Source organism: Aspergillus heteromorphus (genome assembly GCF_003184545.1).
Source record: "Aspergillus heteromorphus CBS 117.55 chromosome Unknown BO70scaffold_19, whole genome shotgun sequence".
Classification (NCBI taxonomy): domain Eukaryota; kingdom Fungi; phylum Ascomycota; class Eurotiomycetes; order Eurotiales; family Aspergillaceae; genus Aspergillus; species Aspergillus heteromorphus.
In genome coordinates this window covers 89,985-116,235 of record NW_020290424.1, presented here as the reverse complement: position 1 = coordinate 116,235, position 26,251 = coordinate 89,985, and the positions used below count along the sequence as shown (strand labels likewise).

Sequence of the window (26,251 nt, the reverse complement as noted above, 5' to 3'; positions counted from 1 at the left end):
TACTAGGATAATGTTTGCTTAGGGGAATCCGGGAAGTGGGCTAGCAGACACTTGGACTGGGTGCATGCGTCAGCGGAACTTCTCTTAGCCGGGTTGGCTTGTAATTTTTGTTCCCGCATTCATTGAATACGGGCTTGTTTCTTTCCCGCTGCCAGTCTTGTTTCATCGCTCCAGAGTCCAAGCTGGCACGGGCTTGGTCTCCGGTTCCTATCTAGATCCTCCGTACCGAGTGTCCAGTTCCCAATCTCCACCGGCGAATCGAGCACAGTTTCGGGACTTAAGCTAGGGCCATATTTAAATTGTGAGATCACGCAATAGCTTTCTTTTGCCCTTGATTGATCGTCGAAAGGAAATCATTCTGAGGGAACGGAGCGATTGGCAGTTTTATCCTATGGGTGGGTTTATGAAGTTGATGTGGGTAATAAAGGAGAGCTTTGATGGGGGTTTCAACAGATTTTTTCCACTAGACTTTGGTTGAGGTTTGATTTGTGGGGATAGTGGCTACTAATTTTGACATTATTCTACGGGATCGCATATCTCTCTCTGCTTTTACGGATTATTCGCGGCGGGGCGAATAGTAACTTGCCAGGATATATATCATATTTCCAGACCCTGCCATCACAAATGCAACAAACATACACAAAATATAGCGCAGTGGCTATCCAATATCCAACAAGAGCCAAAAACCAGTCCAGAGTATAGTACCAAGTCTATACCACTACTCCATAGTTTGGTTGAGAATCATTGAATTCAAGTGCACATAAGGGTAATGATAGGCTTTAAAATTATAGCCAGGCTCTTAGATGTAACATCTACGTCAGACACCACAACAACAGCCCGGCTAGCTCAATCGGCAGAGCGTGAGACTCTTAATCTCAAGGTTGCGGGTTCAACCCCCGCGTTGGGCTTCTGTTTTTTCTTTTTCTTCGGCCCTGACAATTTTTTATGTCACGTGATTTACGGCCCGCTTTGCTTTTCGCGTCCATCCGGAGCGTGGCCGACATCCATCCATCTCCGCTCTCTCCAGGTCTGGAGACTCACGCCTCGATCTTTCTTTTACATTTTTGATTGTATCTCGATCTGAACTTTTCACAGAAATGGGGACTGTCTATTATTATTTACTTTTATGCGATTAATAGCATCTCTAATTACCATACCAAGATAGATGAGTGGAGATCATTTCACGAACAAGGTTCTTACTCGCAGCATTGGATCCCGGGAGGCGTTGCTTACCCGAAAGCCACAGGCGGCATGGCCTGCCTCGCTCCAGTTGTTGGCATTGCGCATTTCTTTCATTCTGCCAATCATCACCTGGGGTGCATTCGACATTCTCTTATCTTAGCCAGCGGCATATCTGGAAACGGCCCGAAGTTTGGGTCCAAAATGCCAAAAGGCGAAAGGCGCTGTCCAGCCAATGGCGATGGTAATGAATGCCAGCACGCTAGTCCCCCACCCATACCCCAGATCATCGTACATATATGACGAGAAGAGCGGGAACGCAAAGCCAGCCAAGCTGCGAAGAATAGCACAAGCTGCCATGGCGCTGGCAGCGTATGTCTGATAACTGTCGACAATGTACGTCTGCATGCCCTGCAGGCAGGAGATAGTACCAGCCGTGAAGATCAGAGCACCGATGTTGGGCATGATCCAGTGCGTGTGTCCGATGCTCCAGCCGTACCAGAAGAGGCCGATGGTGCTGATGACAGAGCCCACGGCTAACGACGGCATGCGGAATTCAGGCTTGCCGACGTTGTTGTTCCGCGCCTTGAGGGCCCTGTAGATGCGGTCGACGAGCTTGAGGTTGAAAAAGAGACCGGCAAATGACCCGATGGCGATGGACAGGTAGTTGAGTCCGCCGATGCTGGGGCTCTCGTGGTAGACTCCGTCCCAGATCCCGGGGAATGTCGCGAGCATGAGGTAAGTTATTCCAAAGAGATACCCCATGTAGATGGCCATGCAGAAGATGATGGGCTGTGTGGTGAACAGGAGCACTGGTCGTTCAAGAGCATGGATGAGCTTATACGCGAGTGACTCGACCTTCTCGCTGGTATGCAGGTTTTGGTTTCCCGTCTCCTGGACAAGGCGGTCGCGCTTCTTGCGGAGGAGTGTGCCTGGGTGACATTCGCGCAGCCAGATGAGCCCAACGGCCTGCACCCCGACGGCAGCGGCGGAAGTTGCCCAGAACACCCACCGCCATGTCGAGTACTGTGCAATGAAGCCGCCGGCAATGGGTCCGACGACGGGTCCAAGCAGTGGGCCAAGAGTATAGACGCCCATGGCTTTGCCGCGTTCTTCAGCGCTCCACATATCGCTGGAGAACATGTTAGCAAAGTAGGGGGCTCTCGATGGTTCCGTCCTCTTACCTGATGGCTCCTCCCCCAATTGCCAGTGGCGCGCTGCCACCAATGCCCGCAAGAAAGCGAAAAGCATAAAGCTGACTCTTCGTCTTGGCGAACCCGCATCCCATATTCCAGGCCAAATACCACACATTACTGACCTGAAGCAGACGCACACGGCCATAGAGCTCCGACGCAGGCCCGAAAAAGATGGGACCGATAGCGTACCCGAGGATAAAGATCGCCATGGACAGGTACACCTCAATCTCGCTGTGCATGCCCAGGGACTTACCGAGATTTTGCATGGCGGGGGCGATCATTGACGACGAGACGGGCGAAATGAAGACGAAGAGGGACACGGTCCAGGTGTTCTTCCATCGCGAGCCCTTGGGCCAGTTCTTGGGATTCTCTGGGTCATCGGGCCCGTTCCATGTGACGAGGTTGGGGTCTTTGTTCTCTTCCATGTCGGGGGATGGCTCGTTTGTTGCTTTGGCGGCTTCGAGGTCTTCCGTAGGGAAAGGCGCGATCCTCTCCTTGGAAGCACTTGGATTCTCGTCACTCATGTTGAGATGGAAGGAAGGTCAAGTGAGGTAGTAGTCTGGTGCTCTACTGCCATGGTTTATCCATTTCTCTCTCTTTTTATACTTCCTCGACGACTCAATGGGTGTAGATGCAGCAGCCAATCGCAGGGACGTATTTCGTTCCGAGCCCGCGACGCCGTGACGGCGACCATCTTGTCCAATGGGAGAGCGCGATTCATCGGGCCCGGATCGCCCGCAACGGACCGACGATCTGGCCAATGGAGGAGGCTCATTTAGACCAGGCCTAGCCTTGTATGCTCTCTAAATAGGAGGTTTCTTTGTACTCTGTAGAAGAGCTGACACAAGATTCACCCATTAAGTCTATAAAATTGACAGGAAAACTCTACATTGCACTGTGACCTGGAAACCCGAATCATTCGACACTCATACTCGCTATTGGAGAACATATCAATGATTCAAGCAGATGGTGGACGCCCCGATCTACGAAAAATGGACAAGTTGAAATCGTCTAGAGCTCTCAAAAACTGCAAAGGCAAGTGACAGGCACATATAAGAGATCAACACACACACACAGACCCAGATACAACACATGTGGCCGATCACACAAGAAAGACTACGAGTATCAGGAAGACTTCACGGAGGATTGGCAGGATCCATGAACACAAATAGGGACCCTTCGGCTGGAAGGTCGTCGAGAGCTATTTTGAGCATGCGGCCCTGGAGCGGCATGGGAAGGGGTCGGTTAGTTCAGGGGTCAGGTCCCATTTCTGACAGGATCAGATATTAGTCGCAAGCTCGCATCAAAAGGATAATCTATACTCCGTCCATGCGCAGACAAGTTAAATGCACTCGGTTGAGTTAATCCCTATGTTAATAAGCGATGCACTCTTCGCCTGCGTCCGCAGGTGGGGTCCAACAAGTGGTCCTGCCACAATGAATTGGTACCTTTTGTATGGGGTTCCCATACAAAAGGTACTTGGCAAAGAATGTTGGGTAGCTCAGAGTTAGGCTTTCAGGAACAGTGCGAAGGATTATTGCCTATCCATACTCCATATAGTCTTATCATATAGGAAGGGAATAATATTATAAGCGAGTTCTCAAGATGTCAGGTCTTAGGATGGGTTCAGTTATTTTCATGATTTTGCATACTGACTATTATTTACTGCTATAGAGCAGCAGTTATACCTCTTTCACATATCTAGAATGATAATCCTAGAATTTATATATACGGAGTATCGTGTGGCTATATTATAGTATGGGTGAGGAATCCAACTTCTTGTATGAGTATCTTTTGTACAAGTCTTTATAAAAAGGTACTATCTTGTGGGATTGGGGCAGTTTGTTAGACTGGTGGGGGCGACGAGTCAGCCTGAACATACAGGCCAAAAGGCACACGTGACTTGGGCGGTAAATGTTGAGTTCTGCCTGGCATAAGCACTAATTTAAAGGGCGGAGAAGACTGGATGATATTGGCGTAGCGCGACGTGGCTGTCGGACTCTCCAATTCAACTTGATTATTCAACCATCCTCAGACAACAGCCGGACATCGTTCTGGCTCGTCAAACCGGATACAATGTCCGCTCTCAGCTAGCGAAATCTACGTTACCCGTGCGATCCCCGAAAAAAAAAAAAAACAAAATCCATCCCGCTGTCTTGATGCCAGATAGATAGGCGGCGTTGGCCCGTTGATCTGGTGGGGACGATCCAGTCCTCGAGAGACGAAAAGTCCAATCAGAGGCAGCCAGTGGATTCAAACCAGAAAGCGAGATAAGCAAACCATCTGTCGACTGTTACAGACTTACAGTGGGATCGATTCCTTTGGCCTCAGACCACACTTTGCATAGGTACGCTCTTCCGGCCACGCCTGGGCACGACAGCGGACAGACCAGGCATTCGGCCGAATCTAGCCAGCCTTTTGCCTCCAAGCGATCCAATGTCTCCTGCACGTTCAGGGGTAGCGTGGTCCGCCGGCGAGTGAAATGCCACAAGGCGACGGACGGCGGACGCGCTACACAATCCAAAAGGTTCATGCGGCGCAGCCCGGCGGGCCGCCGGATCGACCCCCGCAGCGGTCCAGGAAGTCAGAACTCCGGGTTACCCCCAAATGTTGAAGCGGATTTTGCAACTTGCTGGGAATCATTCGATAGAGAAGCCACAGCGTTCTCAGGGTACCAGTGGGGCATGAAAAAATCACGAGATCTTCTGGGGCAACGGCTGTCGGGGGGGGGGGGGGGGGGCGCTCGTGGCATTTAGTATGCAAGTAATTGGGTGCACCGTGCAGGCCGATCAACAGACCACAGGGGGAAGGCGGACGGAGAGGTATCGAGATGCCCGTAGATTCGATACCAGGTGTACGACGCTGTTGCCCCGATTATCGCTCCGTCGCGGGTGAGAATGGTCATGATTGGCGCAAAAAAGGAAGGATGAGCAGGGGGCAGGGGAGCGAGAGAGCACTGGCCGAGGCCCAAGGCAAGACAATCTATTGTTCCCATCCGGCCACTATACTTATATTAGCCCGGGCCTTAGTGTTCCAGTACCCCGGTTGGTAATTTCCACATCTCACCCCATGATATGATGATAGAGGTTCACTTTACTAACACGCACTAGCCCTGTTTCCACCACTATCTTCCAACCCATATCACTATTTTCCAACCCAGTGTTACAGATAGTGGAAAGGAATATGGTCACCCTCACGGGGGTTCCTTTTGGCTACTTTCTAGATAGACATCACGGCCTGTCGCAACAATGCCGTCCAAGGTCACACCGACAAACCTGTCCCCAGTGGTCTCGATAATGGCCTGGTTACTTATGGTGATCTCTGCCTTGGCCGTGTTCACGCGCGTGGGAATCAAATACGTAATCAGCCGCCAGTTGTCGCTGGATGATGGACTGATTCTGGTGTCACTGGTGGGTTCCCTGCCATTCAACGCCTGTGACGTGGGACTGACTTCCTACCTATCAAAATACAGCTGTTCTGCATTCTCCAGTCAGTATGCGTTGCAAATGAAGCCAGTAATGGTTTTGGAATGCAGCGGAGTCTGATTCCGGATAGCCATTTGGAGCCGTTGCTCAAGGTAATAGAACACAGGGCAAACCATGGAATCTGCATTGACCAAGTCCCAGTCCAACTACGCCGCAGACATGTTGTATATTTGCAGCATCACGTTCGCCAAACTCAGCACCCTCGCCTTCATAACCTTTCTCATGCAACGGACGCGCAAAATCGAATGGGGTATAATAGGGATAACTGTGATTTGGGCTATCACCGCGGAGTTTGCCGTTGCATTCCAATGCCATCTGCCGCAGCCCTGGGACTGGCTCGAGGGTCGTTGTTTTGATCGGGTAGGCGAACTTCAATCTGCCAGGCCCTGAGAATAAAGCTGACTGTCTTCTGGAATAGAACGCCTGGTGGAATTACTTTGATATCAGCAATCTTTTCCTCGAATTAATCATCATCATCTTTCCCTCGCTGCTCATGCTACAGACTCAAATGCACTGGAAAAAAAAGGTCATAGTTCTCACATGTTTTCTGACGCGATTGGCGTACGTTGCCTTCTCCCAGAGACCCAGCACTTTCAACACCCACTGACGAGCGACAGAGTTATCATTTCCATTGTCATTGGACTAGTTTACCGTGATAGAGTCTCTACCGAAGCAGATCCAACGCTCGCGCCATGGAGCGTTGCCGTATGCATGCAGATTACCCAATGCGCTGACATTGTGGTCGCGTGCGTCCCCCAGCTGAAACCATTTCTGAAAGGGTTGGAATCGAGCGGCCTCCGACTCTACAAATTGCAGGGGGAAAATTCAATACGCGCGGGCTACTACCAGAGCCACGGCAGCAGAGGCAAATCCGTGGGGCAAGAGTTAAGTGGTCTCCGCGGAGTGAGCAATCAGACGACCGTGACGGCGCACTCCCCGGGGTGGCAGGATCAATGGAACGATGGCCAGAGCCACACGAGCCAGAGCCACATCATTCGCGAGACTCGAGAGTGGGTGGTGGAAGAGGAGCCGGTGCGAACCGACGATTCCCTTGCTAGCTCGACCAGCTAGAGGCGCTAAATGCTAGTCACTGTGAGCTAGTCCTGTAGTAAAAGTGGCCCCGGCCCTAATGAAGCACGGGCAATTTATCTGCCTTAGTGTGATGCTTGGTTCACCCTCCGGCAGTCCAGGTCCTGCCCGTCGCCCGTTGTAAAACTAAACAACTAAACTTACTCCCATGTCACCCTCCCCACTTGGCCTGCCGTTACGTGCCATGGCAAAGCATGCATGTGTTAGAGTCCGGAGTACCCTGGCTGGTACGCCCCTGAAGGACCGACTGCCATTCTCCTGAATATATTTCTTCTCGTGTCTCCCTCCTCTTCCCTCCTTCTCCCTCCCCATCTCCTTCTGGCAGACACATCACCATGACAGCTGAGTTCGAATTGACCAACGGGCCTCTCGATGGCAAGGGGCCTGGCAACTCCACTTCCCGGGTCCACGACCAGGAGGAACTGGGCCGCGTGGGTAAAAAGGAGATCCTCAAGGTGGGCGATTGCGTGACGCGGCACTATCAAATGGAAGACTAACCCAGGCATCAGCGTCGGTTCGGATTTCTGTCCATCCTGGGCTTCAGTTGTACGATTCTCGCCACATGGGAGGGTCTGTTGTCGTGAGTCTCCAGAGCTTTCGTCCCCCCTGCCAGCAATGGATACTGATCGGGTTTAATCTGCGACAGCACGTTCACGGTCCCTTTAGAAAAGTACGTTGATCGGTCCGTCCATTCCGACATGCCTGCTAATTGAGCTTGTTCAGTGGTGGATCTGCGGGTACTGTGTATGGCTTCATTGTCGTCTGGGCGGGAACGATTTCGACTCTCACAACTTTGGCGGAGATGGTCTCGATGTATGTGGCATTGGATCCTGATCGTTCTTCCTATTTGCCTCTGACTGGAATTTATTTAGGGCTCCCACGTCCGGTGGTCAATATCACTGGGTCTCTATGATGTCGCCGAAGAGGTGTCAGAAGTACCTCAGTTACCTCACTGGTTTGTCCTGTCGTCCGTGGATTGAGTGCTTTCTGCTGACTGAAAACAGGATGGCTCATCGTGATCGGCTGGTTGAGTGCCTTTGTATCGACTGCCTTCCTCGTTGCCACTCAGATCCAAGGCCTGATTATTCTCAACCACCCGACCTTCGATGCGACCCAATGGCAAGCAGTGCTCCTTTACTGGGCCACGATTGCCTTCGCCGTCTTTTTCAACATCGTCATCAGCACACATCTGCCCAAGGTTGAGAGTTTTGTGTTGATCTTGCATATTATCGGCTTCTTTGCTATCATCATCCCGCTGGTTTGCCTGGGCGAGAAGAACTCGACTCACGAAGTCTTCACCACCTTCACTAATGACGGAGGCTTTTCCAGCATGGGAGTGTCCTTCCTTGTCGGCATGATGGGGAGTATGTTTGCCTTCACCGGTGCCGATGCCGCCGTCCATGTAGGCCACTCCCATATGACCCGATGGTGCATCGACCCAACTAACCCGATTCCACGTGCAGATGAGCGAGGAAATCCATAACGCTGCCCGAGTGGTGCCTCAATCCATCATCGCCTCGGCCTTTGTCAATGGCGCCCTGGGTTTTGGCATGATCCTGTCCACCCTGTACACCATGACCAACTTCGAAGAGGCAATTGATTCACCGACTGGCTACCCCTTTATGCAGATCTTCTACATGGCCACGGGCTCCAAAGCTGGAAGCACCGTCATGTCGGCCATTGTGCCCATCATCTCGGCCGCTGGCGCGGTGGGATCGCTGGCCTCGTCGTCGCGAATGGTATGGTCGTTCTCCCGCGACCGTGGTCTTCCGGGCTGGAGGTTTTTCAGCCAGGTGAGTTCTTCCCCCTTTGATTCTTCTAGCTGTTGCTGGTTGAAGGAACACACGAGTTAACAATTCGATTCCAGGTCAACTCCCAAGCCATCCCACGCTACTCCATCCTCGTCGTCACCGTCTTCGCCATCCTCCTTGGTCTGATTATCCTGGGCTCCGAGGCCGTGCTGAACGACGTCATCTCGCTGTGTGTGAGTGCACTGTACAGCTCGTACTTTATCTCTGCCTCCCTGTTGTTGTGGAAGCGATGCGCCGGCGGGATCCGTCCCGCAGGCGACCACCCTATCGATGTGATCGTCAACACCCCCGGTGCCCCCCTGGCCTGGGGCCCGTTCTACGTCCCTGGGCTCCTGGGGATTGCCGTCAACGCCTTCAGTGTCGCCTATCTGTTCATCGGCGTGTTCTTCAGTTTCTGGCCTGACGTGGTCGACCCGACCATCAACACCATGAACTGGGCGGTGGTTGGCACGGCCGGTACGTGCTGCATCAGTAGCATCTATTACTTCGTGTGGGGACACCGGATATACACCGGTCCCATTGTGGAGATCGAGATGAATTGAGGACGTGGTGCGTGGGTGGAAATATACTATATATACTATACCTCTTGGAAGTCGCGAGGAAGGAGCATATAAAAGTGTTAATTATGCCTGTATGTGTGCTTATTTGCAGATAATTTATACAACAGAGATCAGACCATACCTTCAGTCCTGCGACGTAGAACCGTCTTTATGCATGGTGTCCCAGGTTGCGAGCCACGGGTTTCCTGGTTGAATGTTTGAAGGAATCGTCGGTGTGCTCGGCAGACTGAATATGGTGCAGATGAGGTCAATTTAGCCTTGATAAGCACATTATAACCACCCCCCCCCCCCCTTTCAGCCCCTTTAACGACTCACAAATATTGGGTAAGAGGCCCTGTCAGGGTCCGACGGGGATACGCATTCTCCTGCGTGATAAGTCTTCCTGCGTCAGCCCCCGCCGACTTTATCTGCTGGCGCCTCTCACAGTCACACTTCCTCCCAACCATCTTCTGCTCCAACGGAGAGTTCCTGATGGCAATGATCTTGAATAGCCCCAACCCTGCCAATAGGCTCGGACAAGCCTGCAGAGTGCAGAGTGTGATCGGCGGGAAGAAAAAAAAAGTCATCCAACACCAGCATGATTCCCTGCAACAGCTCGATCAGTTAGCCCAGTAAATCGGTATAACTGTGGGAAGCGAATCCAACTTGAAATGCAGCCCGGGGAGGAGGGACGAGTCAAGCGCCAGCGAGATTTCCACGCGGTTCTGCGCCTTTGTTATTGTCAAAAGGCAATTGGGTCCACAGGTTGATTGAGGCGGATGACAAACACACCAGGACGAGAGGGACAAACAGAGGGGATCGTGCCCTAGGGTGCATTAGTTAGCTTTTGCAGGCTAATTTGTGTGTTGTCCAGTGCATGTTTCTGATACAAGGATCCGGATGGTGTGTAAATTCTGCACTGGTTGTTGGGATTCATGTAGGCTTTATGTGACCTGACCTGGACTGCTAGTACTACCACTATAATAATAACGCTGCTAAAACACCCCAATCTCCCAATCTGGACCGGGTTTGCTATCTGACCTCCCTAGACGGAGTAATATCACCCGGGCTATCCTCATTCAGGTTAGACTGTGCGTCGCCAGATCCCCCCTGCGCTTCTCTTGTCCTCACGTCTCTTCTCTCTCCCCTTGTCTACCATCCCTTCTACCATCCTGTCCCCTACCTAATTTACTCGAGGCCTGTCTCAATGTCGATGTAAACTTGACATTTGTTTGGTCGCTAGACAGGCTCTTCGTGACCAGATCTCAGAAGCATACGGGGAACTGGGGTCGGTCTGGACTTGCCTCAGATGCTGCATGACTCCTCTCAAGAAAGCACCAAGTCCAGTACTGTTTCTTACTCTCAGTAAGCACCAGACCACATGCATTTAAGTGCCACCAATATCTTGACATTTGCAACCATGTCTGGGTAATCAAAGCCAGATGGTAAATATGTACCAGGGCGAAACACCAGCAGAATTGGTACCTTCAATTTCACGAGGGTCCCTGGATACCACTTTGATCAAATGGCTATCCTCCGACACGCCGCAGATCCTGTGCGATAGGAAGTGTGGCTATCTTCGTCAGGTGTACACCCACTAGTGAAACATATCCATTGAGCAAGGTGCTTCTGAGTTGGTAGCCACTTGGACTACTGTCGAGCAGAACCACTCGACTAAGCGGTTTCCAGACACCCCAATAAGGTGGACTATGGATTGATATACTCAGTGCATGCCTTCTATCTGATAACGACAGGATCACGAGGATCAATAAGCCCACTCGTGTCAGAGCCTGCAGATCCCCATCACCTTCCTTGGGGGCAGAATCTCTTTCAGTCCAATGGTACTGACTAACACCCCCAGACAAGAAAAGCGGACCCAAGGGACTTGCGTGAAACTGGGCATCAACATCTGCATCGCCGTCCGGCAGCACCCTACAGGTCCCACTGTAACTTACGACATCCCCCTTGTGTAGATTGCCGGGGGGAAATCCTCACTCGTGCTTACTATGACTGACCCTGCTTTAGGCAAGTTTAAACGACCAGGGCGGAAGTCTAGCCCTTGGAATAATGCTCAGGGGCCTGTCAACATTTAGCTCTTGGCCCCAATCTCGTAATGCTCTGAGCCGCTTGTGTTGGCCCCAACACATTTTAGCATGGAGACTTTATTTCTCATGTGCCATTCGTTAGACTTCCGACAATCATGTCTACAGTGGAATACGATGCTGTTGCCTGAGGGAGGGTCTGATGAGGCTGAAAAAGCCCATTAAGAGTATGCCATGGGGTAGAGCAACAGGAATACGATATCGCCAGTAAGTGCTACGATCAACGCAGTCCAAGTACTGATTAACCGGTTCAAAGAATATGTTAACTCGCTCAGACCTGTTAAACATACTACCACGTCGGAAATGAGGTAAACCCTGGAATGCGCCAACACACACCGCAGCTGGAGCAGTCGAAAAGTTGATATCCAGCCTTTGTACTGAGCAGCGCTGACTCAACCCGCAACTCCACTCCAACTGTCTGGAATGCTTCATAGAATGTCCGTCCGCCAATGTCGCCGAAAACTCTGTTCAAGATAGTGTCCGCAGATGACCTCCCCGATCTGATAGTGATGCTGCGCAAATTGGGCAAGCTTCCCTGCGATATCCAGTTGTAGACGAGGAGCAGCGTATGCAGATCTGGCACCTTTCCTTCATAATACTCGAAAAATACTAAACGTTGAATGCTCGGAGGAAGCTGGCATTTCAAGTCTGGGCTTCTCAATAGGTCTAATTTGTCCCTCGGGTCGAGGTCTCCATCTCCCCTCAAGGCTACTGGGTCAACAGTAAGCTCTTGTAGATGTTGAAGAGCGCGAAAGTCCAGTGCTGGGTTGCTCGCGAGACCTGGCGGAAAGTCCATGTCTAGGGTCGCGAGCGAGTCTGCTTGAACGCTAACAACGTCGATATACGTCTGTCGATCCCCTGGGAAGTAGGAGGGTTTATCGGTCCAAGGGGCCCCCTTGAGTGTGAAGTGCTTCAAACCGCGGGGCGTCGAGAAGATATCCCGAATACCTTCGGGAGACACACAACAACACTCCAAGACCAGATTTTCTAATGCCGTCGAGCGAGGTGAAGTCACAAGAGACAATAGACTTGAAATGCTGGCTCCGACAATGGTGAGGTCCCGCAGATGGGGGTGGATCATAACATTCGCCCTCAGGTCGAAGTCCCAGAGTTCTCGTGAGCGATCGAGGTCATCCATGACCAATACACCTGAAATATCAGCACAAGCCCACTCAGCAGGAATGAATGGCATACACTTTGTGAGGGAAGGAAGAATACGAGAGCCTGACACCGCGGACTGCATAAAGAGATGGTCCCATTTCTTCGCCTCCTCGATAACCCTCTCATACCCTCCCAAGATATCATCATCATCATCTCTCGGAGCATCATATTCCAGACCCTTGACCACCAGAGATTTCAGGTTAACGAGGCGCTCAATTGTTGGGGCCAAACTTTCCGCATACAACGGGTAGTAGTCCTCCTCGTCCGGAACATCGACATAGTGGTAATGAACAAGGAGCTCTCGGACATGGGTGGCCCGCTCTGGGGCACGATCAATCGCGTGTGCAAATGTCTCACCACCACCGTTCCGCAAATAGACGGACTGGTAGAGCAGACGCTCAGCTAGCGGCTGCAGGTGCCGGCACACCCGCGCAAGGCTGGCGAGGGAGGCTCGCGAGTCCACCTGGGCCAGAATGGCCTCCTGGATCTCCACGGGCAAAAGAAGAAGCTGCGGCATATGAGCGGACTTTGGTTGCATGAGACTTGGGGGCAGGAAGGCTGAGACTGGTGGGTTGGGGAAGGGGAAGTGATATAAAGGAGTTTAGGTTGGGGGCCGCCGCACGCCGTCGGCCTTGGGCTGGGAATTCCTGCCCTAACTTCCCGCTCGGGTTCCTGCGCCTCAGCCTCATCGCAGCGAGCACCCCCTCTTTGGCCCCATCGTGAAACCACATTGCCCCCAAAGTTTACGAGGTCACTGTATTCTGGGATGTGAATGAGTTGAGTCCCGGTGCAGAATCCCGCGTGAAGAAGGTGAATAAGTAGAGGTGAGTTCCTGTGGTTTGGAGATCACTTCAATCAATCAATCAATCGATCAACCATTGACACCATGGCAGGCCCTAAAGCTGCTGCTTTGCTTCTCCTTCTCTCGAGTCTGGCCTCGGCCTCTGTCCCTGTCGCCCGGGGAGAGGCGTCGTCGGCTGTCGCCTCCTCTGCTGCGAGCACCGCGACCGCGAGCTGCTGGCACTATTTTCTGACTGCGACCCTGACCGAGGACGACACCGAGCAAAACGAGGACTCCACGACGACATCGACCCGGAGGCGACGGGGCCACGGGCAGATCTCTCACATCGATCACCTTGAGCGTCGAGGCCACGACGTGTTTTCCGAACTGGGAACTTGCAGCCTGGGGACTAAGATCTACAAGCCTCCCTATCCACGTTCCAAGACCATCCAGAAAATCCAAGAGTCGACCTCAGGCTGGGAGTTCCTCGGCTACTTCATTCCCAAGTTGGATGAATGCGAGGCTGCAGCCACTTATACCACTATCGCGCAGTCGGCAGATGTGCCTAAGGCTACGGCGGCATACTGGGAGACGGTCCAGGCGAATGCCAAAGATACTTATCTCGCTCTGGGAACGCAGATCACGACGACTAATGCGGATCAGCCTCACATCAATATCGACCATGTTTGTGAGTAATACGATGGTATTTTGGGTACTGGGGTTGAGTGTTGAGCTGACGGTCCCAGACGAGCTGCAGATTTTGGACTCTTTCTTGACGGCAATGATCGAAAAATACGGCTTCTGCGATGATTTCAAGACCTGGTTCCTGACCCTGGACAGCTCATTCACGAACAAGCAGGGCAAACACGTTTCGCGGCTGCAGAGGATATACAGCTATGTGAGTTACTTGCAGCAATCTCACCGATGGTGCTAATAGATAGTAGCTGCCTAGCATTACATACCCGGATGTGGTGGCTGAAGACAGTCGCTTGAACAGTTACAAAGCTCCTGTGAGTTCCTTTCCATATCAGCAATATCAGTGCACTAAGATTTCCAGATGTTCGCTAGCGACAGCCTCTCCGGTCTCCCCACCCCCTCCGGCTCCGGCGATGACCTCCAGTCCAACGCCCTCAGCATCATGAACACGATGGCCGTGGTGGTGGCCATGCTCCGAGACAGCAGCATCGCCGAGCTCTTCAAGGCCTCGAACACCCGCATCTACAAGGCCTTCCTGGGTATCGACAACCTACAGAACACAGAATGCAACGCTTCCCCCTCACCCGAGGGCGGATGGGCCAGCGCCTACTCCAGCTGGATGGAGGAGTTCGTCAAGACCCAAGCAGCCGCCGTCTCCAGCCGCATCTCGTCCGTCTCGGCACAGGTCAGCAGCACCGAGGCTGCGGGAGTCAAGAACGTCTACGGCAAGGCCCTGGATGCCTTCAACGCAGCCTACCCGACCGCATCATGGGAATGGGACAGCACTCAACTACTGGACTGGAGCGGCGGCGATGCTGTCGCTTTTGCAAAGCGCGGCGGGTCTTCCGTAGCGGCTTGCACGCCGACGGCGTCTTCTTCAGCCGCTGTGTCGCACTCTCACTCCGTGACGGCTACGCACACGGGAAGCACGGCGGTGGAAACTAGTGAGTTACCTGCTTCTTGCGTAATGATAGAACGGGACATTAACGCTGCCAGGCTCCCGCGCGACTCATATATCGGCGACGCATAGCTCGAAGCCTCCCGCCCTGACCCCGACTACGCATACCTCGACGCTCACCCAGACGGAGGCCAAGACCCATAGCTCGGGATCGGCGGAGATAAAACACAGCAGCAGCACGAAGGTTGTGGATACGGAGACTGCGCCAGCGACCTCGACCGCCGTCACAAAGACCACGTCCTCGGAGGTGAAGAAGACTACTACCACCACTACGTCTGCAAAGGACACTCCCACGACCGCATCGGCGGAGTCTACCAGTACCACGGCCAAGGAGACCACCACCAGTACGACGGCGAAGGAAACCACCAGCACAACCAGCTCGACCAGCACGTCCACGACCAGCACGACGACCAAGGAGTCGAAGACCACTACCACCGAGAAAGAGACGACCACCTCCGAAGCTAAGGAGACCGACAAGACGACCACGACTAAGGAGGAGACCAAGACGACGAAGAAGTCCTCCACGGAGACAGAGGAGTCATCCTCGTGCAAGAAGAAGAAGTGCAAGAAGGGGTGAGTTATCTGATCTGATTTGATTTGATTCTATTTGTAGAGGGATTGGCTAACGGTTGGTAGTAAATGCACCTGCGAGGCTTAGAGGTGGGAGAGCTGAAGTTTGGGATCGATAGAAGCTTGGAACTGGAACTGTATATTATTTCTTTCTTGTTTCGGAGAATCTCTTGGTGGATGATGGATTAATGGTCCTTGTATTTATTTGTCGGTCTGTCTTTTTCATTTCATTTCTTTTTTTTTTGTTAGTGTCACTTTTCATGGAGATATATATTCCGGGATAATTTTGATGTATCAACTGGTCAAGTTGTCTGCTAATGTGATCTGATCTGATCTGATCTGATCTGACGCCGTCTCCTGCTGTCAGCATGGCCCGATCTCGCAGTTCGACCCAAGATAAGCTTGGGCTGCAGTGGGTAGAAGAAGAATAAACAGATACAAAGCAATTCAGCTGGCCAGCAAGTCCGTGTGGCTGGCTGCAGTGGAGCGCTCTGATTGGGGCCAGCGACGGCCAGCGGAGCAGCTCCGCAGCCAGGGGGGATGACATCACCGGCCTCCTTTTCTTTCTCTCTCTCCCTCTCCCTCTCTTTCTCACTGCCCCTGCCACACGCCGATGACGATCCGTCCTGCATGGCCAGGGCTGCACCCTTCGCTTTGCTGCTGCTCCGTCCGAGCCCAATGACATGTGGCAATCCTCCGGTCCTTGATAACTAGCATCTATCGAGTATCCGCATTCCCCCCCCTCCCCCCTTCCACTCCCTTCATTCCTATCTTCTCCCTTCATCGCCTTCTCTCTTCTTCCCCTGTTCATCCTTTCCATCATTGGCTTCCCAAGCCATGCGCATCGCTCACCACTCCCTCTAACCCATCACCATGCCGCTCAACACCTTCGCCCTGAGCGTCGCCCTCACTCCGGCTGTCCTGCAGACCCTCATCTCTCATGTGGGTCGTCCCTATTCACCCGCTACTAACACCCTCATCTACACCACCACCACCACTCAATCCCCCCCCTTAATAACCAGCTAACCAATCCCCCAGTACATCCACCGCAAATCCCTCCGCCACAAACCCAACATCCACGTCACTTACGATGAAGCCATCCGCATCCTGCGCGAGTTCCTCGCCTACGCCTCCAAACACCCCGTCGAGGACCTGCAGTCCTTCTCGTGCCAGCGCGTCCCCGCTCCGCACTGGGTCAAGCTTGAGACCGTCTCCGTCGCCGACGAGCACCTCGCCGCCGCTGCCGTCGCCATCAACAAGCAATTGGGGCCCCGGGGTGTCGCGCGCGTCGGCGGCAGCGAGTGGTGGCAGTGGCGCGGACCGGCCGATGACCTTCGCGGCGAGTGGATCGAAATGAAGGAGGATTATAATGAGCGCAAGCAGACCAGTCCCGGTCATCCGAGCCAGAAGCGCATCATGCTGTATATACATGGCGGCGCGTATTATTTTGCTAGTGTCGACACACATCGGTATCAGATGCAGAGGCATGCGAGGAAGTTGAAGGGAAGAGTCTTTGCTCGGTAAGTTGTCTATCAGTCTATCTGTCAGTCTGTGATTTAAGAGTTGGGTGCTAATGTTTGTGTAGTGAGTTACTTTTTCTCTTGATCAATTGGATGGATCAGATGGATTGTAGGGGTGATGCTAATGACATGCGCAGCGAAATATCGACTGGCGCCGCAGTTTCCGTTCCCGTGCAGTCTGCAGGACTCGCTCGCGGCATATCTGTATCTGTTGAAGGAGCATGACCCGAAGGAGATTATCGTCGCGGGAGATTCGGCGGGCGGAGGAATGGTGCTTTCGTGAGTGATCCATGCATGCATGATGAGGACGAGGCTAATGCGTCGAAGCATGCTGGTTATTCTCCGCGATCAGGGCATCCCGCTGCCTGCGGGTGCGATCTTGATCTCACCCTGGGTGGACCTCACGCATTCGTTCCCTAGCATTGTGGCGGACAACCCGGGCGACTATATCCCACCCTATGGATTCAGACACAAGCCGTCCGATGCGTGGCCCCCTCCTAACGCGGACGAGCTGCTGGAGCTCCGGAAAGGCCTGGACAAGCACCCAGCCAGCCAAGGCGAGGCACTCAAAGCCATCCCGAACAACACCGAGGCCAAAGACACCGCCGCAAGGGGGTACACGGCGCATCCGAACGACCCCGCCAGCCCAATCTCCCCGACTGATATCGAGCCCCAGGTCATCGAGGTGACAATAGGCGGCGAGACAGTGGAGGTTAAAGATCAAATCCACATGTACACGACCAACGAGCTATTGGCGCATCCCCTGGTCTCGCCCATCTTCCAGCCATCACTGGGCGGATTGCCCCCGATGCTGATCCAGAGCGGCGGCGGCGAGATGCTGCGCGACGAGCAGTTCTACGTTGCCCACAAAGCGGCCAATCCGACGGAATACCCGCCCAGCGACACCTTCCTCGACGAGCACGACCCGGAGCGCAAGATCCTGCACAAATACCCTGGCACCCACGTCCAACTACAGGTGTGGGACGACCTGTGCCACGTTGCGCCGACGCTCAGCTTCACGCGCCCAGCTAAATACATGTTCCGGGCGATCGCGCAGTTCGGGGCGTGGGCCCTAGCACGCGCACAGGAGGCAGAGGTAGAGATCGTGGACGAGACCACCGGCTCGTCCAGCGACTCCGACAGCCCGACAGCCCCCGTCGAGAGCAAGGACACCGCCGTGGCATCGATCGGTCGAGCCGGCGATCCGCTCCCGGCATTCAAAGACCGGATGATCCGCCAGCGCGTCGACAAGCGCGGCAACATCTACCCCCTCGACCCGGTATCCTCGTGCGCAGTGCTTCAGATTCCCAGCTCCCAAGTCGGCACCTTCAACCCCGACCTGGTGCGCAAGTGGCTAGCCGCGAAGAAGGAATGGGACGACAAGTTCGCTAAAGACAAGCTGCGGGTCCAGCGCCAGCGGATCAAGGAACTGGCCTACGGCCTACAAGCCTTCAAGGGCGAACTCCCTCCCCCGAGCTCCCTCGCAGCCCGCCGCACCGCCCCGGGCGTCCTCCCCTCCAAGACCGCCCGAAAGAGCTACCCGATGACAATGTGGAGCCGCCTCGCCAGCAAACAAGACGAACACATCATCGCGAAGGAGCAGCAAAAGGGCAAACGCTCGCGGCGAACAAGCGTCGAAGCCGGCCGCGCCGGCGCCTCAATCGACGCCCAGAAAGGCGTATACTCGACCCCTGTCTCCGCCCTCGCGCAGAAGACCAACGGAACCACAAACACCGACAGCCTCGCCTCCAAATCCACAGACATCATCACCAACGACCCCAACGCCTCTGCCTCCGCCACCCACCTCCCTTCCCTCGGCAAATCCACCAGCCGCCTCCTCCTCCCCGAATACGAAGGCAAGAAACTCCTCGACGAGAACGCCAGCACGCGCACGCTGTTCCGCGAGGCCGGCGCCATCCCGAACACTTCCGATCCGACGTGGGCCCGTCTGCGGCCGCGCTCGTATGCCGGGTCCGGGACCATCCGGAGCGGGTTTACCTCCGAGCCCGCGGAGGATAATAGTACTCTTGGGGATGAGAGGAGTCTGGCGGTGACGGGTACGGGTGTCGATGCAGCGAGCACCCGAGCGTTGTTTCATGCGGGGGGCGTGGTGGGCGCGTTGAGTGATAATGATTCGGCGTATAGGTCGGTGGACGCGTTATCGAGCTATGTGGGGGAGGGAGATGATGTTGATGGGGAGGAGGGAGAGGGAGAGGGAGAGGGAGAGGGAGAGGGAGAGGGAGAGGGGCCGTCCGTTCGTCATGATGCCAAGGCGAAGGTAGAGAGGCCCGAGATGCCGGATCGGGAGGTGTTCAAGACGGCGGAGGAGTATGGGAAGTATTAGGTCGGGTGTTGAGCTGACTGTATAGTCTGGTTGGTCATATTGGTGGCATTTTGGGTATATTGGCTGTCTGGTTATATTGTGGACTGTCCTGTTATATTGACCCTTGTTTGGGGCCCATATCGAGTGGACACTCACTAGGCTGGTTATATGGAGTGGCGGCTGTGGATTTATCCTGGACCTTTGGCATTTTGGATTGCGCTGTTGATTTGATATCAGCTATCTTTACATTCTTTGCATTACTGGCGAGTTGAGTTTCCTGTGTTGCTGTCGTTGCTGTCGCTGTTGCTGTTGATGTTTGAATACCCCGTCTACATACATGGACATACATTTATACTGAACTGTATAGAGATCTCATCTGATACATGTACATAACCCCTATATTACACTTACAACTTAGTAACTAGTCAAGTCTGAGACACTCATCGTCCGTTACTATCGGGTATATATATATCATATCATATCATACAACTCACCACTGCACATTATAGTTATTATACACCACAAGAAAGATTCACCCCCACAATACCCCAAAATGGCATAAAAAAAAATCAATTTACCACTTAACTCCAACCTCCCTGGCAACCCTCTCCGCAATGCCCAAAAACGCCTCCCTCCTGATCCCCTCAACACCCACCTTGCCCTCCTCCGCAACAACACTAGGAACCCCCCTATCCGCATCCTCACAAACCCGCGCATCAAGCGGGACATCGCCCAAAAACTGCACCCCAAGCCTCCTACACTCCGCCTGGACACCCCAATCCCCTCCATCCCCCCGTTACCGTTACACCCCCCTCCCCACCAGCCTTATGACTCCCGTACCCATTCGAAAAAATCTCCGTCCTCTGCCCACACCCGGGACACTGAAAAAAGGCCATATTCCTCACCATGCCAAGCACAGGGACATGCATTTTCTGAAACATGCCGATGCCGCGCACGGCATCCCTGAGCGCGATATCCTGCGGCGTGGTGACGATCACGGCGCCATCGACCACGATCTCCTGGTTGATGGTGAGTTGGACGTCACCGGTGCCTGGGGGGAGGTCGAGGAAGAGGATGTCCAGCGGGCCCCAGGAGACGCTGTGCAGGAGTTGTTGGATGGCTTTGGTGGTCATCAGGCCGCGCCAGGTGATGGGGGTGGGGTCCATGGGTTGGCGGTCGGGGAATTGCGCGGAGGGGTGGTGGGGGTGGTGGGGGGAGGAGGTAGCCCATGGACATTGATTTGAGGTTGTAGTTTGTTAGTGGGAGGAGGAGGTTATCTGTTGTTTGTTGGGAAGGGTTGGGTGGAGGTTAGTTGGGGGGGGGGAAGGCTGGGCTGGGCTGGGCTGGGGAGAACGCACTCTCATCTAACCGCGGCTCGCCCGATAGATTAAGCAGAGTGGGAATCGAAGGCCCGAAGATATCCGTGTCGAGGATGCCGGTGCGGATGCCGCGACGGGCGAATGCGAGGGCGAGGTTTACTGTCGTCGTGATCGTCAGTCTAGGCATCATCCATCATCCATCATCCATGATGCATCCATCAATTGTGTATTGGGCTAGACCGTGGGTGTATAATGTATGTAGTGAGTGCTCACCCGCAATCGTCGACTTCCCCACCCCCCCCTTCGCCGACGACACGGCAACCACCTTCTTCACGTCCCGGATCTTGCGTTTCTCGGGTAGTCCGCGGCGACGAGGGAAGGAGGGCGGCGTGCCGGAGCGGGGGAGGCCCTGTTATTCATCATCAAGTTAGTTAGCTCTGCTTCTTCCCTCCCTCCAGACTGTCCCTCCAGATAGTCGTCCTAAATGGAATGGAATGGGATGGGGATGGATGGGAATATACCAGCGGATTCTCATGCCTCAACACCCGACACGTGGAGAACAGTCTCTTCCCCGACATTGTGTGTTCCTGCAATGCCTATCTGATGTTTCGTATAACGACGAAGGATGTTGTTGGACGAGAATAATAAATAATCTGGTTGGTGATACTGCCCGATCTACCTCACCGCCGGGCCTACCTTCTGACCTTCCGCCTACCGCCCGTCCGCCCGCCCCCAGCCTGCCCCCGAGTGAGGGAGCACCATACCCTTGTGCACGCTCACCGCCCCCAAACTGCGGCAGAAAAAAAACATCCCCGAAAAAAAAAGCCCGTCCGTCCGTTTCCTTCTGCCTGCTTGTGCTTGTCTAGCTTTGCTTTGCTGGTTCCCGCAGACAACACGCGCGCAGCCATGGCCCCGAAATCGCTGGCCGAACAGTTCGCTGATCTGGAGGATTTGACTCCGAGGGGTATGTTCCCTCCATTCGTTATTTTTGTGCTTCCCCGGGTGTTGTGTTGCGAGTTGGCTACTGATCTAATATGATGGATGAATGCAGATTACGACCCCGAGGATCTCGATCGCGGAAACGCTGATAGCGAGGACGAGCAGGGCGCACAGGCGCAGGGGGATGAGGATGCCGGGAGGGAACATTATCAGGCTGTTGGGTTCGTGGACCTTTTCTTTTATCTCTCTGTTACTCTTTCCTCCGCTGTTTGCTGGCTGGCCGGCTGGCTTGCTTGCTTGGAGATTGATACTAGTTAAAGGGGTGAGGGGCTAATTGGGCGACTACAGAAAAGGAAAACTCCGCAAGTCGGACCCCGTCACACTCGGAAAGCAGTACGCCGGGTCGAAAGTGAGTCGCGAGGCGCTGGAGGCGGACAGCGACGACGATCCGTTTGCTGTGCGGTCGGGCGATGAGGATGAGGATGATGATGATGAGGAGGATGAGGATGATGATGAGGATGAAGAGGAGGAGGATGACGAGGAGGATCTGGAACTAGGAAGCGACGAGTCCGGCAGCGAGAATGACGAAGAGGAGGACGAACCGAAACCCACCAAGAAATCCAAGGCCAAGAAGCAAGTCGAGGTCGACGGGATGGACACCGACGAGTCTGAGGAAGAGGACGAGGACGAGGACGAGGACGAGCTGGACAGCGACATTCCCTCCGACGAAGACGACGACGAGGACCTCGATGACGACGAAGAGGACGAGGAAGACTCCGACGAGGAAGACTCGGAGAAACCCACCGGCAACACCACGCGCGACGAACTCCGGCGTCTAATGTCCAACGACCAAAAAACCATCGCCGCGACAATCTCATCCGCGGCCAAAGCGGACGCGACGAAAGGAAAAGCCGTGAAACAGCAGCGCGCGACCTTCGACGCCCTCCTCAACACGCGAATCAAGCTCCAAAAGGGCCTGACGGCCATCAACCAGCTCTCGCTGCACTCCGCCGACGCAGAAACCCTCTCCGGCGAGTCTGAATCCGTCGCGATCAAGTCGGCCGAATCCGCCGCCCTGGCGCTGTGGACGACCCTGGAGGATCTGCGGGTTGCGCTGGCGGATGCGCACGGAGGGAAGAAGCGGAAGCGGTCTTCTAGCGCATCAGGTACATCGTCCGCGTCACTATGGAAGCGGATGACCGAGCTAGAGAGCGACGCGGTGACGCACCGACGGACAGTCCTGGACAAGTGGTCCGCGAAGGTGCGCGGGTCGAACGCCACGACGGCGAACGCGCGCGGGAAGTTGATGGGAGGAGGATCCGCGCCGCAGGGGATCTCGAGTGTGCTGGGGGCGCAAGTCGCGACCGAGACTGCCGCAGTGAAGCGCGCACGCACCGAGCACTCTTCCTCCTCTCCCGCTTCCTCGGCGCCCGTCTACGACGACACGGCCTTCTACCAGTCCCTGCTCCGCGAGCTCGTCGAGCAGCGCATGGCCTCCTCGGACGCCATCACCAACGGCCTGGACACCCTGCACCTGCAGCTTCCGTCCGCGGCGTCGGGCCGTCTGCACCCCGTGACCGGGATGCGGAACGACAAGAACCGTCGGGAGGCGGTGGATACGCGCGCCTCCAAGGGCCGCAAGATGCGGTTCGATGTCCATGAGAAGCTCCAGAATTTCATGGCGCCCGAGGATCGCGGCAAGTGGACGGGGAGTGCGCGCGAGGAGTTCTTTGCGTCGTTGTTGGGTCGGTCGGCGAGTGGGTTGTTGCGCGAGGGCGATGATGAGGATGAGGATGGAGAGGGCAGTGATGAGGATAGAGAGGAGGGAGGGTTGAAGCTTTTCCGGGGTTGAAGTTGAGAGATTTGGGTGAGACTAGGAGCTATGGGGCTGGAGGGGTAGATGGAGAATGGGGGGGGTGTGTTAGGGTAGGACTACGCATTGGATCTTGCATGTGGTAAAAGGTGGTTAAAATGTTGTTGTATATATATATATTTGTTTGGTTTGGATTGATACAAAAGTTGCATTCTCCATTGCCTTGCTTGTCTTGCCTTTCTGTCTGCCCGTCTGCCCGTCTGTCCATCTGCCCGGATGTAGACTGGATGTTCATGTCCATTGTAGACTGATGTCTGGACGTAGACTGGATAAGATATGGATGTAGACATGATGTTTGAGAATGAAGTAAAAGAAAATCGTAGCTCGTTAATCGTCGCAATTTGCTGTTTGTTGGGGGTGATGTGTTGACTTGACCACAGGAGGAGGTAGACCATAGTGAACAGGTGAGATGAGATGATCGAGTGGTGTACGCGAGCCGGATATCGCAATAGTATCCGCTGCATGACAAGTTGAAGCGAGGTGAAGTGAAGTGACACTTAATCGGTAGGGTTGAATCCGATCGGATGATGTCGAAGTACCAACGAAGTAGAATAGCCCTCCCCCCCGCCCAGTTGAAAGAAACCATCCCCAAGACCTCAACGCCCTCCCGGAATAATAAAAATAAATAAAAAGAGGTAGAAGCAGAAGCAGAAGTAAAAGCGAAAGCAGAAGAGAAGTAAATCACCAACAGAAACAAACAACCCCCCCCCCTCCCCCCAAAAAAGAAAAATAATAGTAATCGAGAAGAAATCACCGCACCGATGACCTCGCCTTCTTACCCCTCACAACCTGAACCATCACCAGATCCCCATTTCGATTCTGCTCCACATTGTGATTATGGTTATGGCCATGGCCATGGCTCTGTCGCGGCTCATACTTCGGCAACGAGACGCTCCGGGCATCACAGTCCGAGACAGGACGCTCCCACTCAAAGGGGGTCTGGCGCGGCAAGCCCAGCATCTTCTCCTGGACGGCACGCTGGAGGTTCAGACGGCGGTCTTCCTCTTCTTGCGGGGAGAGGAAATGGGGGAAGCCGTCCCAGGAGACGATGACGGCGCCGCTCACGTCGTTGTAACCGGGGAGGGTGGACAGCATTGGAGCTGTGTTGGGGTGGGTGTGGGTGGAATTGGTGTCGAGCATTTTGTAGGTGGTTGGCTCGGTGGCAGTGGTTGGGTATGGTGGTGGTGTGGTTGTGTAGTAGTCGTTGTTGTTGTTGTTGTTGTTGTTGTTGTTGTTGGGGGTGGTTGTGGTGGTGGTGGGATAGGGTTCGGAGAGGGTATACTGCTGCTGTTGGGTAAGGTACTCAGCAGGAGGATCGATGTCTTCCCAGGTGGTAGTAGTGGAAGTAGTAGTGGATGTTTGAGGACGAAAGGAAGAGTCGGAGTCAGAATAGAGTAACGCAGCCCGACAACACTCTTTTTCTTTCTCCAACCCAAGGCTGAGACTGTTGGGTACTGCTCCCTGCTTCTCCTGCTGCTGCTGCTGATGTAGATGCTGTTGTTGTTTACGGTCCCACCCGCAGGTAAACCACTTCCACAGCGACAGCGAAAAAGAACAATTCCTGACCCTAGCCTTGTCGGGCATGGACGACGATGACAATGCAGCAGCACCAGCAGTAGCGGGGAGGCTAAGGCAGGGCATTATATAGCTCGTCCGTCCGTACGATCAGCAGCCGGAAAGAAAGGGAAAAAAAAGTATAATAAAAAAAAATTAGAAAAAACAGGCGACTAGCGAATGGCGCAAAATAGGGGGTTCTGGACAATGAGTTGGGGCAATTGGTGCCGATCCGGAGCCGTAAGTCGGGGGTGGAGTGGAGTGGATGGATGGAGTCTGGGGATGATTGATGTTGATCACTGCTGATGACGATGATGATGATGATGATGATCTTTTCACATGCAACTCCAACTGCAACTGCAAGTTGGTGGATCTGATGTCCTGTTTATTGGGGTTCAGGGGAGTGGAGGAGGAGAAAGGAAAAGGAAAGCGCGTTAAGGGCACGGATTTCAAGAGGGCCTGTTGGGGGGTTACACTGCCGGTCACGCGTGCAAACAAGCCTGGGATGTGAGCCAAAATGCCTGCTGTGTCTTGGACTCTTGGTATCCTGGATTCTCCGCAGTTGCCTGGAATGGACAGGGTTGAATCTTGTCACGGCTCTACGGCTCTGCTTGGCCCGATCGGAAGTAGCAGCTGTCTGCATGTGGATGGGCCCCCGATAGGCTGCGATGCCTGCAAGGTGTATCTACGGATGTTTTATCATAGGTAGACTCTATCTCGGGACTGTTGTCACTTGCTCTACACCGCTAGACCGAACCTGAGCCCAATCGGCCCGAGACTATACAGCTCGGACGGCTTCGCGTCGCGAGTGTCGCGTTCCAGGGCGCATTCCAGATGCCTCGCGGAAGAACATCGCGTCGGGCCCGTCATGTCCCCGGCTCTCCTACGCCCCTACGCTCCTAGCGATGACGCTGGCATGCTTTACCAGGCAACTCGTGGCGCATCGTCGTTTTAAACTTCAGCCTGCGATCCACACGCCGGCAGTCATCCCTGCATATGCCGGACGAATGAAGCGAGGGAGACGGTGTCAATGCTCTGCATCTCCGACACGATCGGTTGGATCCATCGTAGACACGTTGCCGATCGTCAGCTATCTGTGCCGCGCTGAGTGTTGTTTGTACCCTGCTATAGTGTAGAGTGTTGTGCCCTGCTATAC

At 54.1% G+C, this 26,251-nt stretch overlaps 9 protein-coding genes and 1 non-coding gene across 10 annotated transcripts; 6 read left to right on the top strand and 4 right to left on the bottom strand.

Moving 5' to 3' along the window:
- Positions 1-835: 835 nt before the first annotated feature.
- BO70DRAFT_t212 lies at positions 836-908 on the top strand. The gene has a single exon. It is a non-coding gene; the product is annotated as a tRNA-Lys (tRNA).
- Positions 909-1,338: 430 nt separating this feature from the next.
- Positions 1,339-3,044, bottom strand: BO70DRAFT_409375 (MFS transporter; the record flags this gene model as incomplete). Its single annotated transcript, XM_025547228.1, has 2 exons — positions 2,364-3,044; positions 1,339-2,311 (listed from the first exon to the last, which is right to left on the bottom strand). Exons 1-2 carry the CDS (start codon positions 2,897-2,899, stop codon positions 1,339-1,341), a joined length of 1,509 nt encoding a protein of 502 aa, XP_025397742.1. The 5' UTR covers positions 2,900-3,044.
- Positions 3,045-5,485: 2,441 nt separating this feature from the next.
- BO70DRAFT_363535 (uncharacterized protein) lies at positions 5,486-6,985 on the top strand. The gene is made up of 5 exons (XM_025543594.1): positions 5,486-5,785; positions 5,848-5,952; positions 6,002-6,220; positions 6,279-6,421; positions 6,478-6,985. The coding sequence occupies exons 1-5, from the start codon at positions 5,624-5,626 to the stop codon at positions 6,929-6,931; spliced, it is 1,083 nt and encodes a 360-aa protein (XP_025397741.1). The 5' UTR covers positions 5,486-5,623; the 3' UTR covers positions 6,932-6,985.
- Positions 6,986-7,078: 93 nt separating this feature from the next.
- Positions 7,079-9,400, top strand: BO70DRAFT_409363 (GABA transporter). Its single transcript, XM_025547227.1, has 8 exons — positions 7,079-7,404; positions 7,459-7,529; positions 7,596-7,619; positions 7,673-7,762; positions 7,822-7,904; positions 7,954-8,351; positions 8,413-8,742; positions 8,817-9,400. Exons 1-8 carry the CDS (start codon positions 7,285-7,287, stop codon positions 9,300-9,302), a joined length of 1,602 nt encoding a protein of 533 aa, XP_025397740.1. The 5' UTR covers positions 7,079-7,284; the 3' UTR covers positions 9,303-9,400.
- A 2,282-nt stretch (positions 9,401-11,682) lies between these two features.
- BO70DRAFT_363534 (uncharacterized protein) lies at positions 11,683-13,119 on the bottom strand. Its single transcript, XM_025543593.1, has 2 exons — positions 12,596-13,119; positions 11,683-12,550 (listed from the first exon to the last, which is right to left on the bottom strand). Exons 1-2 carry the CDS (start codon positions 13,098-13,100, stop codon positions 11,691-11,693), a joined length of 1,365 nt encoding a protein of 454 aa, XP_025397739.1. The 5' UTR covers positions 13,101-13,119; the 3' UTR covers positions 11,683-11,690.
- Positions 13,120-13,448: 329 nt separating this feature from the next.
- Positions 13,449-15,655, top strand: BO70DRAFT_354006 (uncharacterized protein; the record flags this gene model as incomplete). The annotated part of the gene is made up of 6 exons (XM_025541846.1): positions 13,449-14,031; positions 14,090-14,241; positions 14,288-14,353; positions 14,401-14,983; positions 15,036-15,570; positions 15,634-15,655. The coding sequence occupies 6 exons, from the start codon at positions 13,449-13,451 to the stop codon at positions 15,653-15,655; spliced, it is 1,941 nt and encodes a 646-aa protein (XP_025397738.1).
- Positions 15,656-16,207: 552 nt separating this feature from the next.
- Positions 16,208-19,607, top strand: BO70DRAFT_430507 (lipase/esterase family protein). The gene is made up of 5 exons (XM_025548163.1): positions 16,208-16,509; positions 16,606-17,087; positions 17,153-17,196; positions 17,225-17,366; positions 17,415-19,607. The coding sequence occupies exons 1-5, from the start codon at positions 16,441-16,443 to the stop codon at positions 19,429-19,431; spliced, it is 2,754 nt and encodes a 917-aa protein (XP_025397737.1). The 5' UTR covers positions 16,208-16,440; the 3' UTR covers positions 19,432-19,607.
- A 296-nt stretch (positions 19,608-19,903) lies between these two features.
- Positions 19,904-21,343, bottom strand: BO70DRAFT_388376 (Mrp/NBP35 family ATP-binding protein). The gene is made up of 6 exons (XM_025545984.1): positions 21,251-21,343; positions 21,003-21,138; positions 20,769-20,888; positions 20,645-20,687; positions 20,231-20,508; positions 19,904-20,193 (listed from the first exon to the last, which is right to left on the bottom strand). The coding sequence occupies exons 1-6, from the start codon at positions 21,305-21,307 to the stop codon at positions 19,985-19,987; spliced, it is 843 nt and encodes a 280-aa protein (XP_025397736.1). The 5' UTR covers positions 21,308-21,343; the 3' UTR covers positions 19,904-19,984.
- A 262-nt stretch (positions 21,344-21,605) lies between these two features.
- On the top strand, positions 21,606-23,546 carry BO70DRAFT_339519 (AATF family protein). Its single transcript, XM_025541251.1, has 3 exons — positions 21,606-21,693; positions 21,781-21,889; positions 22,017-23,546. The coding sequence occupies exons 1-3, from the start codon at positions 21,636-21,638 to the stop codon at positions 23,518-23,520; spliced, it is 1,671 nt and encodes a 556-aa protein (XP_025397735.1). The 5' UTR covers positions 21,606-21,635; the 3' UTR covers positions 23,521-23,546.
- A 745-nt stretch (positions 23,547-24,291) lies between these two features.
- BO70DRAFT_354003 (uncharacterized protein) lies at positions 24,292-25,125 on the bottom strand (the record flags this gene model as incomplete). Its single annotated transcript, XM_025541845.1, has 1 exon — positions 24,292-25,125. The coding sequence occupies one exon, from the start codon at positions 25,123-25,125 to the stop codon at positions 24,292-24,294; it is 834 nt and encodes a 277-aa protein (XP_025397734.1).
- Between the last annotated feature and the right edge of the window lie 1,126 nt (positions 25,126-26,251).